This window comes from Manis javanica, chromosome 1 (genome assembly GCF_040802235.1).
Source record: "Manis javanica isolate MJ-LG chromosome 1, MJ_LKY, whole genome shotgun sequence".
Classification (NCBI taxonomy): Eukaryota; Metazoa; Chordata; class Mammalia; order Pholidota; family Manidae; genus Manis; species Manis javanica.
This window is the reverse complement of record NC_133156.1, coordinates 7848882-7864180: the sequence shown is the minus strand read 5'-3', so window position 1 is coordinate 7864180 and position 15299 is coordinate 7848882. Positions and strand designations below refer to the sequence as shown.

Genomic DNA, 15299 nt, shown 5'->3' with positions numbered 1-15299 from the left:
TTTATTTTTCACAAGGAAATTTGCTGTGCCTTTGGCACATTTCTCATGACAAGTAATTATTTTGAGTGCTAGCTATTGTTAAAATTGCATTTTTGTTTATGTGTGCAAACCATTTGGCAATATGTGTGTAGAAACATGACTTTCAAAAATTTGTGGACTAAAATCACTTCAGTAGATTAAATTTACTGTTTTTACAATGTTTTAACTTTGAGATAATTTAGTACTTGAACATAGAAAATTGAATGAAATGTTTGTATTAAGAATTATCTGAAAGGCCATTTTTAAAATAAAAACTTTGTAAAGGGTGCTGCTAACTTTGTGGTTTAGTTGTACTTATGTATAATTTTATATATTTTTTGAGAATTTTAAAACTTTGCTTTTCCCTGGAAATTATGGAAATATAACTTGGTTCAAATAATTGTAACCATTCTTATTTTGACTAGACTCTGCTGATTTTTTGGTGCTTTGGTTTAATAGTAGATCTTGGGATAATTTAATTTACATTAAAATTAAGACCAATAACAGTAATAACAGTAATAAAGTTGTGTTTGATAAAAGATTTCTAATGCATATTGTCCAAATTTTATATTTAATTTAGGAAATATACTAAAACTCCTTGACAACACAGCTATATTTGTAAGTTACTGTGAATAACTACATTAATCATGGGAAATAATTGATTTTTTCCTATCAAGTAGTTGATGTTGAAACTAATTTTTATTTTTATATATAAAAATGTGGATCTTTTTCAAAGACCGTGAGGGTAAAAATAATATTTGTAGTTATCTGTTAAAATTTCATGTTAAATCCTGAGGGGTCTGGCAATGTGCATGCGTGTGTGTGTGTGTGTGTTGCATTCCTTTAGAGATACTAAGAGAACAAAGGCTTGGGAATAATTGTTTATGCAGTTGGGCACTTAAGTGGTTTGATGAGGAAGGGAACTAGTTCGGACAGATATTTATATGTTGGAAAACATATAAATAGTAAAGGAATAGAAGCTTTAAGTCATCATATATGAGATTTGAATTTCTAAGGGTATAATTATATTCTAAGCCTGGAAATACAGGGACATTTAAGATATTGAAGCTTTACTCAAACCTGTTTCAAACGAGCAGATGCTGAATCAGTCAGGCTTCATTTAACATGGTTTCGTTGTACTTGCTTGTCCCCCTGAGTTTGTTTTCTCTTCTGCACCAGATGGATTAAACAGCATTTTGATCACATATTTAGAAACACAGCTACCTTTTAGTTTCTGTTTTTGGGTTAAGGGTGTTCCTAAGCATTTTATAGAATTGCTGGAAGACATATAACATTCTTGGTTTGCAGATTTAGTTTTGGATTTATTTTGACCAGGAGACTTACAACTTGGAAAACAACTTTTCTGTTAAGGTAGGCCTAGAAGTACTGGAATACAGAGAGCCTAGTTACATACGCTTTCAGAGAAGTAGATGTATACTCTGTTTGTTTCACAAGAAGGCGTGCTCTAGTTATGATGTACTTAATAATAGGTTTCATTTAAGGAAAGTGATATCTCTTTTCACTTCTTTTAATTAATCGATTTCTTGTAATTGATCTGCTTATGACACTTTAAAAACGTTTTTAAAAATAATTAGTTACCTGTTGGAAAAGGCAGAGGGAAAAGATTCATCTAGAGCTTAGGCAGATTGGTGAGGTTTTGTGAAGTTGAGGATTGGGGCTGGGGAAGGCCCCGTGTAATGAGTTGGCAGGAGACTAAACGAATCCTCCTGAGTGCCATCTCAGCCTCATGTGGTTTTTGTTGTATCATGTGTGTGCTGATGTTGGTGGGCCTGGGGAATGTGCAACTAATGCCAAAGTACGTGAGCAAATCTAGCCAAAGCAGAGTGGAACTTCTGGGACATACGCCACATTATCTTTTATTTCCTTGGGTACCCAGTGACTGTCATACTAGTACATAACATGTAGTTGTTGACCTGAGATGGAAAAGCACGTAAAGAAATGGTCTTATAAGTAAAAACCAAAAATTAAGGCATATTAAAAAAACTGCTTTGGGTGTCAGCATGGTACAGAAAGGTCATGAACTTGCAAGGGTGACGGTACAGTCATGAGCCAAGTAATCAGAAACTGTAGGACCTTGGGCAAACTGCTTAACCTTTTCTGAGCGTATTTCCTTCCTGGTATAGTTAGAATAATAATTTCTTCTGGTATTTTATGGGGTGGATTAACTATATGAACATGCCTATACTGTGTGTGTGCATAACAAAATGTAGAATAGTAATGATAAAAATGAACCTTTATAATAGCATTTATTCAGAGCCTGAATTGTATGTAGTCTAATCAAGTAAGAGCAGTTCATGAATTTTGTTTTGTGCAAACCAGTAATTTTACTATTAGTTTTACTTATAGTTTTAATTTCGTGAAATGTTTTCTGTTTTTCTTTAATATTAGAGTTTATTTTCCTGATAGGAAAATAGGTTAAGCATGTATACTTTTGTTTTATTGTGAAAGTACTTTTTCAGAACTGTATTTATTTAGGAATGTGTGAGCGGTTGTCTCCCTTCTTAGAAGTTTGTCTTTGACAGTGATGATGTTGCTGTAGCAAGAAAAAATAAGGCGTATTCGTGGGAAGAAAGATCTTGGTATTAATTAATGTGTGTTCATGGAGTATGTCCCTGCTTGGTGGCTTTAGCCTTTGTGTAAGGGGACTGCTACTTATGGCCGTCCCTCAGCTTGCATTTAACTGAAAGCCTGTGTTTGAAAAGAGCAATTAAAATCTTCAGCCAAGTTCTGTTGTCAGATTTCTTGGTGTTACTTGAGGCTCCCTAAAGCTGAGAATTTTTTCATTACACCCCAGAAATCGAGTTATTGTCTATTGCTGGACTGGAAGAGATGAAAATGATTGCAGAGGTGAAGCAATTGCCTTAAAAATTAAAACCCTAACAAAATAATTGTTCATATTATTTTGTCAAGTATTTTATAAAATGTTTATAATATTAGTACATGCATTTGAATGAAATTTGAAGGGAACTTGGCTTGAACTCTATGCTTTGTTTCTTGGTTTGTTTTGTCAGTAGAAAATTTTAAGTTCAACCCCCTTATGCCCCAGTAAAGGTTCATCAGATAGAGCTGCATAACATGGTGAGTTAATTGAACAGAGAGCCTTCATAGTGCTTAAACACTGTAGTGTATGTGTGCTTGGGTATGTATGAGTGTAGGGGGGGATATGTAAGGGAAATGAATGGTGGTAGATAAATTTCATAGAGGAAGAGATTTACATTTAATTTTTGTACATTTGTAGCCTGATCTCAAGACGAGATGGACAAGGTAGTAAAGAAAGATACTTGATGAAATTGTTAGGAAGTTCATTGTTGAGTGCAGTGCAGTAAAACAATTCTGTAATTTGTTGGGTGAGTACATGCATATAAAATTCAGCATTCTTTATTCAAAATCTAGTTTCTCTGGTTTGATGGACAATTAACTTTGTGGAGAGGAGAGGTGGGGAAATTAATACATTGAGCCAAATTACAAATTGAGAACTGGAAAGCAGAAATTTGGGGCTATTTCAGTGATTGGAGGGAAAGCAATAACTTTTTGGAATGGTGATGTCAGTATAATACAAATATGTGAGTCTACCTCGCATTTTACTTCATGAGAGGATGGGACCATTTGGGAAATTGTGCCGGCCTTCCCACCCAACAGTTCTGATGGCCAGGAAAGAATAAATTTGATGCTACTATGGAGAGCAAGACAGCTGTCTGGCACCATTATGTACATTCACCTCTGCTGCTTGAAAGATCAAAGCAAAGAATTAAATGAAATGCATGACCATTTTTTAAACCTTTCATATTTAAAGTGTATGTACAATTTTAAAAATAGCTTTTTAAACTTCTTTTTAATATTAACAGTTGCTTTAGCTCTACTAGGATGCTATAAGAAAACCAGTTACTATTAAACTTTGAATGTACATTCTTGTTAAAAGAAGTCTTTAAAAAATAATGTCAGTGTTGTATTTCATTCTGACTGGATCATAATTTTACCAGTGCAGTGTTCCCTGACTTTTATATGTGAGTCAGCTCTGGTTTTTTTCAATCTGTTGCACCAATCTTAACCACTACCAATATTTACCTTATACAAAAATCTTGCTCTTGAGATACAATGGGTTTAGAATGAAGCCTACTTACTGTTATAACTATTGTTTCATACAGTATTCTTTTGTATTGTTGATAATACTAGCATTAGAAACATGACCAGATATAATGGGCCAGGGGTTCAGAAATGAACCACTAGAGTGAGGTGGAAGAAAGAGATTGCCCAGCTAACCTGTGTAAGCCAGGCGAGTCCTTGAGATTTCAGCCACTAAGAGGATTGCCAGATTAATTCCACAAATATTTGGAAAAAAAAAAATACCTATGTGTGCTAAGCATGGTGCTTAGTGCATATATATTCTGTAACATTAAGGATTTAGAAATTCATGTACATTTCCAAAAGGAAGAAAGTATTTTAATCTAGGAATGTAACATTGAAAACCTCTGAAAATTACAACTTGGACTCCTTGTGTTTGTGTAGGAGTAGGTTTTCTTTTTTTTTCAGTGCTCTATCTGTAGGATTCTTCTAACAGCTGCAGTACTTGTCCACTAAATCAATTTCTCTTGGGGGATTCCAGAAGCCAGGAATACTGTCTGCTGCATAGGTTCTGTGCAATTAAATTAATTCTGTGCTTCAAGGACTGGCTAGAAAAACCAAATGAGAGAATAAATCAATTTCTTTTGCCTTTGACATTCAAAGACTTCAAATTCTTGCTTTTTAACTGAAGAATAAATGAAGTTTTATTTCTGACGTTTCTGTGATTTTTCTCTATATTGCCCAATTTGCCCTATATGATACTACACTAGGAAAAGAATCTAATACGTACAGAGGATAACAGCATCAACTAATATAGCCCTTTCAGACTTTAATCTTTTGTATGCCCTTTTGTTAATGTTGTACATTGTGTAGTGCATATATTATCTGATCTGTTGTCAGACTTGGGGCTGTGCCAATGCCTACAAATTTTAAGCCTATTGTGAAATTTTTCATTTATATAAAGTAAACATTTTATGAATATAAAAGTTTATATAAAAGTTGTAAAGAATAATAAAATGAGCAACTGTGTACAAACCATCCAGATTAAGAAATAATATACTGATAGAAGCTATTTTTCCCTTATTTTATCTGGAGTTTTTTGTGCTCTTCTGTTATTGCAAGCACATTTTTTGTTGTGTAAGTTATTTCTGCCAAATGATTTTTTTCATTATGTTTGGGAATGAACATTGCTAGTGAACTTCCTGGCTAGTGTTGTTGGCAGTTTTTTCCTCACCTCTACAATCTCTGATTGTTTAATTTGGTTTTGTTCCCAAATCCTTTTAAAGAGTAATACAGTGGCAGCAGCCTCAGGTTGGAAATATGGAACACAAAGTTAACAAAGGTTGAAGAACTTCTTAAAGGTTATTCCTTAGGAATAAAATTGTCAGTATGAGAATTAATTGCTCCCACGCATGTTCCAGCAATTTTTATGTCTATGAATAATGCTTTTCTTAACTAATGCATGTAATTTATGTTTACAGTGAAGGTAATACTGATGATCAAAGAAAGAGCCTTTTAAATTCATGGTAAAGATTTGGAGTTATCATGTTGGTTATTTGCTGTTAGTAGAAAAAAAATCTATTGTAGTGGGGTGATTGTACCAAATATCTGATAGTACCTATAGTACTATCGTAGTTAGGAGTAGATTTGAAGTTATTTGCAGATTAACAATCAAATTCAGAACTACTCCAGTCTGAAATTATCTTGTATACTTTTATAACATCTGATACTAGTTATATGCACCACACTTTATTTTTTAGAGCAGTTTTAGAGTCACAGAAAATTGAGTGAAAATAGGGTTCCCATATATCCCTTCCCCCAACATATACAGCCTCCCCACTATCAGCATCTGCCACCAGTGTAATACATTTTCACAGCTGTGTGAACCAGCATTGATACATCCTTATCACCCAAAGTCCATAGATTACATTAGAGTTCACTCTTGGTGTTGTATGTATTGTGTCCTCTGGGTTTTGACAAATGTATAATGACATGTATCTGCCATTGTAGTCTCATACAGAATAATTCCACGGCCTTAAAATACCCTGTTCTCAGCCTTTTCATCTTTCCCTCCCCACCAACCCCTGGCAGCTACTGATCTTTTTACTGTCTCCACAGTTTTGCCTTTTCCAAAATGTCATATAGTTGAATTCATAGAGTAATGTTAGATTTTAATTTCTGAAATTTATCTCTGTTTCTGGGGAGCAGATTCACACACAGAAAGTTTTCAGAGCTTCATTTGGCAATATTTTCATAATAAAATTAACCACTATTTTTATATGTTCACATGGTTACCAGACATACAAGCAGACTTTTTTGCTATGGCTAAAGAACTGCAGATTGACTCCTCTATACACTTCCAAGTTAATTATGGGTGTTAAAATGGAAGTGCTGATACATATTTTGATTACCTTCTCCACCCTCCATTCCCAGATGGAGTAAAGTGGGGTCAAGTAGTCTCATAAGCTCTAAACCCCTTTCCAAAGCCTTTCTGGCAGCAGGCCTGACAATACTTAGGGCATGAGCACATGGAGTCTAGCTCGGGCTCCTTCGTCATCTCTGTGCACGTGCTCCAGCGTGGCTGCTGAATGCTGGCCAGAGCGGCTGTGGAGCAGGGCCAGAGTATTAAGAAAATGCACTTGGTTAGGTTTCAGTTCTCTGTGATTAGACTGAAAGATTTAGTTGCCAATTGTCATCAGCCAGATATCTCACACTTTGCCTGATGAGTTACTTGTGTTGATATCCAAAGGAACCAGAGGCTCTTTTAGAAGTTTTTATTCTTATTTTAAGTCGCTATCTTATAGTCTGCCTGTGATCTCCTGTTTTGTCTAATATCAGGGTTTTATAGGAGAGATTGTCGAATGCTTTTTCAGTAATAAGAAGGCTTGTAAGGCTTTTACATTTCATTTGTACTTTTCTGAATATGGGCAGACTATGATAGCATGCATTATATATGTGCTAAAGAATAACAAAGATAGTTCTTAGAAAATGTCCTGCTTCTTCCTTTTGGGACACTGGAGTTCAGAGGACGCTATTCCTTAAGTTCCTCTCAAGATATGTTACCAGTCTGTTTATTTTGGCAAGATAAACTGTTAAGACTTAACAAATGATGTCTGCAAAGCACATGCTTTGTTAAGTATATAAACAGGCCACAGATGTGTCTATGGGAAGAAACTATTTTATTCATCTCTGTATTCCAGTGCTTAGCTCTTAGCATTCAATAAATTTTTGTTGAAGGAATCAAACCACCCTCTTCTTTTGCTGTTAATCACAAATTGAGTGCAAAATTTTTTTCTAGCAACTTTTATTTACTTATTTATATCTAAATTATTTTTTCCCCAGTTTTATTGAGAAATAATTGGCATACTTTGCGGTGTGTAAGTTTAAGTTGCACATCGTCATGGCTTGATTTACATATATTGTGAAATGACTACCACAATGGGTATGGGTAACATCTATCATCTCTTACAGATAAAATGAAAATAAAAGAAAAAAGTCTCCTTGTAATGAGAACTCTTAGGATTTACTCTCTTAACAACTTTCCTATATACCAGTGTTTGCAATAGTCATCCTGTTACACATTACATCAATCCCTAGTACTTACTATTCATCTTATAACTGGAAGTTTGTACCTTTTAATCACCTTCCTCCCATTTCCCCTCCCCGCCAATTCCCACCTCTGGTAACCACAAATCTGATGTCTTTTTCTACGAGTTCAGTAGGGTATTTTTTTTTCTTATGTTCTTTCTCTTTTTAAATATTATTTTTAAAAAAGATTATGTCTAAGTGAGATGGTACAGTATTTGTCTTCCTCTGTTTGACTTGTTTCACTTAGCTTAATGCCTTTAAGGTCAATCATGTTGCAAATGATAGAATTTCCACTTTTTTTTAATAGCTGAATAATATTCCTGTGTGTGTGTGTATATGTACATACACAATTTATTTACCTAGTCACCTGTCAGTGGACATGGGTTGCCTTCCTGTTGTGGCTACTGCTGTTCACAAATAATGTTGCTGTGAACATAGGGATGCAGATACCTTTTCAAGTGAGGGTTTTTGTTTCCTTTGGATATATTCCCAGAAGTGGAATTGCTGGATCATATATGTGTTCTTAATTTTTTCCACAGTGGCTGTACCAGTTCACATTCCCACCAGTAGTACACAAAAGGGTTCCCTTTTCTCTTTGACAGCATTTGTTTTCTGTTGCCTTTTTGATGATGGCCATTCTAACAGGTATGAAATGGTGTCTCATTGTGCTTTTGATTTTTATTTTCCTAATGACTAGTGATGTTGAACATCTTTTCATGTACCTGTTGACCATCTGTATGCATTCTTTGGAAAAATGTCTTTTCAGATACTTTGCTCATTTTTTAATTGGATTATTTGCTTTTTGCTATTGAGTTGTTGAGTTCATTATGTATTTTGGATATTAACCCCCTTATTGGATATACGGTTTCCAAATATTTTCCCCTCTGTAGGGTGTTTTTTCACTTTGTTTCTGATTTCTTTTGCTGCCAACATTTCTCAGAGATTTACAGGACTACTACTATCACATATATAGTTTCCACAAATAAGTAGGTGTTTCCTGAGCTCTTATCAACTTCTCTTGCTCACTTTGTCTATTTCTGCACCTGTGTTTTACTTTCTTCTAAGGGAATATCTAGATAGGTGATTAGGACAAGCTCTTCCCCCCATTTTTCAGCAGAGTCTTGGACATATTTGGCTTTTTATTCTTCCATATGAATTTTGTCAGTTTGTCACAATTAAATTAGATTGTGGTTGGGATTATAGGGACTCTAGTGAAGAATGGACATTTCTACTATATTAACTCTGTCCGTATATGTATTTTTCTATACTAATTTAGGTCTAATGGATTACCTTTAAAGGAACATATTTTTTTTTAGTACCTATTCTTGTTGCTATTGTTAATAGTATCTTTTCCTCCCCTTTTTTTAGATTGCTGCAGGTGTAGAAAAATGTAATTGCTATTTGTGTATTGATTTGATATTTACTAAACTTTCAAAATTCTTACTGGTTCTGGTAATTTGTTTCTAGAGTCTTTTTAGTCTTTGGTCAGTTACATCATTTGTGAATAATGACAGTTTCACTTTTCAGTCTTCACAATTTTATTTCTCTTATTGTATAATATATTTGTTGCTGTACAGTGCTGAATACAAGTGTTAATAGAAGACTTTTTTGTGGTCCATCATTAGGAATGTCTGCGATAGGTTTTTTGATCTGTCCTTTATCTGAATTACTAAAGGTTTTTTAAAACAGGAATAAGTATTGAGTATTATTAAATGTGTTTCTGCTTAATCTGTTGATGTGATAATTGCTTTGGTAGATTTTCCTGATGTTAAGATTACCCTTGCATTTCTGAGTGGACCCCAAGTCGGTGGTCGTGCATCATGGCCCTGTGCGACCTGGTGGGGTGATTTGGTGGCCGCTCTGCCAGCCTCCCAGATCCCTCTCCAGCTTGTTACCTTTTACTCTTCTCTGGATCACTTTGTATAAGGTTGGTTGGTTTCATTTTGTTTTTTGTGGCAGTTCGGTAGATCTCACCTGTAAATACTGAGCCTGATAGGTTCTTTTGGGGAAAATCTTAAACCAACTGAAATTTTTTCATGATTAGTTACAGGAGTATTCAGGTTTTCTTTTTTCTTTTTTTCCTTGATCCAAATACCAAGTCACATTTTTTTCTAGCAATGTGTCCATTTGTCCAATGTGTAAATTAAGTCTTTACTTTTTTCTTCACATTTCTGATTTCAACTTTGTTATGAATAATTTCAGAAGCAGTTTAATGTTGTGAAAATGGTATATGCTCATTGGTAAAAATAATTCACAGTGCATAAACTTGAAATTGTCCCAAAATCCCATCACTTACACTTTTTTTTGGCGTTACTTTATTTGCACATAGAGCTATATAATAGCTTTCCCCACAATTATGGATATTTAATACTAATTGTTAAAAACAATTTTAAAGCTAAAAATTAGAAATAAACCAAATCACTTGCAGTTTCACCTTCTGAAACTTGTTACTACTAATTTTTTTATGGATTTTTCCCAGTTTTTAAGGCATACCCGTTAAGACTTAAATAAGAACAAAATCACTTTTTATCTATATTATTAAAAGAATATTCTATGTCATTAATTGGTGTTAGAAACCATGGTTTTTAATGTAGAAAAGATGGTTCAATAAGTTTTTTTACACTGTTTTAAGTAATACTACAGCAAACTTGTAACTAAAAGCACCATGTGACTGTCCTGTTAGGCAGATTTTTCAATTAGACTCTCCTATTAGGTTTCATTTTCAATCACACCTTCAGGTGGTGTCTTGTTCTGTGTAAGTCCACTCTTCACAGCTGCGCTTCCATTAGTTAGGTAGGTTTTAGAAGATGGACATATCCTGGAGAGAAAGAAGAAAGGTAATAAGCATAGCAGTTAAAACTATATTACACATTAATTTATTATATCATAATAGATTTTTGGTTCATAAAGGATATCTGGTGACATATAAAAACATTTAAAATGAAACAGTCTTTTAAAACTTGCAAAAAACAATCAGAAATAACAGTAGAAAAGAAATTCAGGACTAGAGAAGAGCCATCTTGATATACAGGCTATAAGTTATATCTGAAATAATAAATCTGACTTTTTATAGATTTGAATTTGGGGGTCCAGAATGGGATGGGAGATACAGTTCTTTAGGAGGGTCTCAAGCAAAAAGAGGAAGCACACTTGATCCTCAATGGAATTTTTCCTTATATTAAGTAAAAATGAAAACAGAAAAAAAATATTTTGAAAAGCTTCATATAGAACACAGTGAGTGATATGGAATACTCAATCCCATGAAAGCAGATGATGCTTGAATAGATTTTATTTGGCTGTTTCTTACATTGTTTAATCCTCAGCATCCCACCAGTGTCTAATTTTTTAGTTTTTTGATCATTCTAGCTTTTTGAAACATTTATTTCTTTCATAACTTTTATTAGAGACCTTAGGACAAAAAGAACAATTACTATCTTGCATTTTACCTTATGAATTACATCAGACTCTTTTGTAAGACTAAAATACAGTATGGAATCTTAGTGATCAGGTTTCTTCTATATCTTAAAGCATTTTGCTATGATCTTAGGAAGTATTCTACCATTACTCATCAATTGCTACATATAAAAAAAGACTAAAATTAGAGGAATGGTGGAATCACCAACAAGGATGATACAGTGAAATCAATCACTACAAATGAAATAAACATCTCCTGTTCATTATTTTTCAGTTTTCTAATTGCATTTCCCAAAGTATGGCTTTGTCTTTCAAGAAGCTATAAAAGAAGTCTGCAGATACCATCTTTTAAGTCTGTTTTTGTTTTTTTTTTTTAACATTTCATTTAACAGTGTTTGGAGTTCAGAATTTTTCTTTTTCTGCCCATAGTAACAGAGAAGGAGGTTACCAAAATAAGACATTTCACAGTGTTAAAACAGATCTGAAGGTGAATGAAGGAAGGCAGCAGCACTCTAAGCTCTCGTGATGATAGTGAAATTGATGGTATAAATGAAGCCTGGACTAGGTTGCTTTTCTCAGCCTCAACAATTCAGGTGTAGACAGTGTATTTCCAAGGACAAAAAGAAGATGTGGCATTCTCATCCAGTTGTTCCACAGGAAAAACTCACCCAATATTTTGAACAAGAGCTTAGATCACATTTTGTTAAAGGATGTTGACAGTATTCCTTCATCCTTTTTGATGTTCATGCAATAAAATTTGCTTAGTACAATTTATAACTGTATTAATGCTGAAAGCAGCGTGTACAAAGTATTTGGAAGGCATTAAATGACATAGAAAGAAAAAAATTGGTCAAATTAGTCATTTTCATTGGTATGTACAAATCTAAATGAATATGTTACTGCATTTATGGAACGAGGAATATGACTGTTCTTCAACAAAATTATAAGCTATCAGAATTTTCCAAAGTATAATGCATTTTGATGATACATGAGCAAGAAGAACCAGCATTGGTAAGTCAGAATCTATTGAAGATAGATGTTACATGTATAGTCCAGCCTCATTATTCATGGATCTCATATTTGCAAATTTGCCCCCTTGCCGAAATCTACTTGTAGCCCCAAAATTAGCACTCGTGGCACTTCCATGATCATTCATGGACACATGCACACAAAGAGTAACCAGAAGAGTAATCACCTTGGCGTGCTCGTTACCACTAGTTGAGGTCTAGCAAGGCAAGACCTCTTCTCATTTCAGCCCTCATACTGAAAATAAGTGTCCCTTTCACAGTCTCCAGTGCTACATTTTTTGCATTTTTGTGGGAAATGGAGTATTCCATATTTTTTATTGAAGTTCTTCCTGTGCAGCAGCTAGATTGCTGCTAAAGAGGCCCCTAGGCATTGTGCTGAAGTGCTATCTAGTGTTTCCTAAGTGAAAGAAGGCACGGATGTGTGCTATGGAGCAAATAGATGTGTTAGATAAGCTTTGTTCAGGCATGAGACATACTCCTATTGGTCATGAGTCCGTTGTTCCCCATCAGCAGTGTCTATTAAATAAGGTGTCTTAAAATGAAAACACACTTAAAGCAGGGTTATGTACTGATGCGTTCACTTGTATGTGGTGAGAAATGTAGTGACCAGAGCAGGACCCTAAATAACCCTGTATTTGCTAACTCCGTTTTTGTGGCAACTTTATAGGTCATAAATATCACAAATAACAAAAACTGACTGTTTTACAAGATGAATATGTTCCAGTTAGTTGCATTCAAAGAATGTTGCCCATTGTGAATATTTGTATTCTCCAGTCCAGGAAAACATGGAGGAAAAATTTGGGATTGATGTTTAAATTCTTATTAAATTATCTAATGAAGTTCTTTTCACTTTCCCTTTGTTCTTGTGTAAATTTTTCACAAAATGATGTAAAAATACACAAAAAATCTTAAAGGTCCATTTTGCCCAGAAAATGGCTGTTCTTCTTTGTATGCCCTGGGTGAAGGCATAATAAAACATAGTTTACTAGAAATAGTTCATGTAGCTGCTTAGCTGTTATGATTTAGTGGTAATAACAGTGGTGCTACTTAATCTGGAATACCTGAAATAGATCTTCCATCACTTTTCTGAGTCACTGACAAATTGCTCAAGTAACACTTTGATGAAGGTTCCAGAGCTCTGTATTTGTAGGATGGGGGCCTTTTTTGTTTTAGAAATCAGAAAAGCAAATTATACATTAGACCTATAGATGTTCAGTATTCCTGGGTTCTCTATGTATTAACAGAATGTCAGAAATTGTGGATTGTACCAAAAACCTTTTTTATGTGTGAATACATAGTTCAAGGATTCTACTACTTTATTTTTTAACAAGTTATTTATGAGAGATGCCATTTTTAAAATGGCCCCCAGAATGTATGTCTATCTCTGTGGCCTTTAGTGTACTGTCTGTAGTTGTTCGCTTCTCGCCCTTCCCCACCCGGCTGAGCCTGGAAGCATGAGTGGTGTGTTCTGTTTTGCACTCAGCACAGTGCTTGATGCTAAATATCTAAATTTCATTGAATAATGATCTAGAGAATTTGTGGATGAAGAAATTGATACACAGATTAAGTTATATATCCAGATTACTAATTAATGGCAAAATGAAGATATGGATTCTTAATAGAGCTAGAAAATTAAGTGATATGTTAGACACACGGAGCTTCCTAGAGGTTACCCTAGTCACTACGTATGGGACCTCCCTTCTCAGTGTGGCATAATGCTTTGAAGTTTATTTTAAGGGTACAGCTTTTGTACATGGTGGAAAACTTAATATCTAAGCTTGTGGAACACTAAGTTGTTAGTTTCCTCCTGGTCTCTACCACTCGCTGTCTGCTTGGCCTCTCCCCTCATCCTCATGCACTGTGGCTCCTGTGTCCGTGTGCCCCTGCTGCTCCTCCTGCCTGAGACCCTTCTCAGGCTCGGGTGTAGGCCTGACCCTTGTTTTTCTTATTTAAAAATGTTAAAGAGCATCTATGAAGTTATCTGCATATTCTTAAATATGCTGATTAGGCCAGTCTATTTTCATCATTCTTAAGTTTTTAAGATCATTCAAAAGTATGTAGTAAGTACATGTTTCATCTTTGTATTCTAACAGTCCTTTTGTTGGCTACAGGAAAATACTAGTATTTTCATCTGATAAATGTGTGTTCCATAAAGCATTGAACAGCTTGTCTTATAAAAAAATTCATTCCTGTTTGCCTAAGAATTACTTAGATTAAATTAGAAAGTTTAATAAAAAGCCTATACATTTTTACTGCAATGTTTGAATTGATTAGTTAATATTATAAGTTCAGTTAGCTGGATTATTGAATAATTGGGAATCTTTGTTAAAGAAAAACTTAAAAAACCATTTGTATGTATAGCTATGTGACTTCTTATATTGCCTGTCTTCTCTGGCCATTTGTTTTATGAATGTTCTTGCCTCTTAGCTTGATAAAGATGACATGGTGTACATGGAAGCATATGACAAATTGCTGGAGTCCTGGTTAACTTTGGTCCAAGATGACAAACATTTCCATAAAGGCTTTTTTACCCAACATGCGGTTCAAGTTTTCAATTCCTATATTCAGTGCCACCTCGCTGCTCCAGATGGCACAAGGAATTTGGTAAGTTTTAAGTCATATTTTATCATAAGCTCTGTTTTGTCTATTTAATCCTATCATACATATTGTGTAATACTAGATGTTTAGGATGAGTTTCTCCAGAAGATGCGCTGAGCACATTAGATGGAGAGCAAAAGTGGTCCCCTGCTTGTTGATATAAGTTCCTATTTTCTGGGATGTTGTTTGTGGTTACCTCCTTTCTCTTCTGTTTTCAGTGACCTACTTGTGTCTTCCTAGTTATTAAGTCATAGTACTTCTTGAATGTCAGATCTCTTCAGTGACAAGTTAAATTTTCTGGTGTGGAAGGTGGGTTGTGGGTGTTCAGTCAGCTGTGTTTTCATATGTGCACTGTGGGGTGATATGCTCTACTTCTTTTTCTTCTGTGTTTCCTCTTTCTTTGTTGCTTGCTAGGGCTGTCAGCAGAGTTAGACAGGAGTCCCTAGACAGCTGCACTCAAAGGTTGCCTCTGTCCAGCTCTCCATGTCACAGGAAGTGCAGAAGTTATTTTATAGCGCAAAAGCATGATTTATTGAACAAAGGCATGCACTTCCTCATTCTTTATTTCTT

General features: G+C 34.7%; 1 protein-coding gene across 4 annotated transcripts in view; it reads left to right on the top strand.

The window, feature by feature from the left end:
- Positions 1–15299, top strand: part of XPO4 (exportin 4) — a 121857-nt gene that overhangs the window by 80122 nt on the left and 26436 nt on the right. For all 4 annotated transcript variants that reach the window (XM_073225046.1, XM_073225197.1, XM_073225130.1 and 1 more), the window contains one exon: positions 14559–14735. In XM_073225046.1, coding sequence (XP_073081147.1) covers positions 14559–14735 — 177 coding nt within the window. The remainder of the gene's footprint in view (positions 1–14558; positions 14736–15299) is intronic.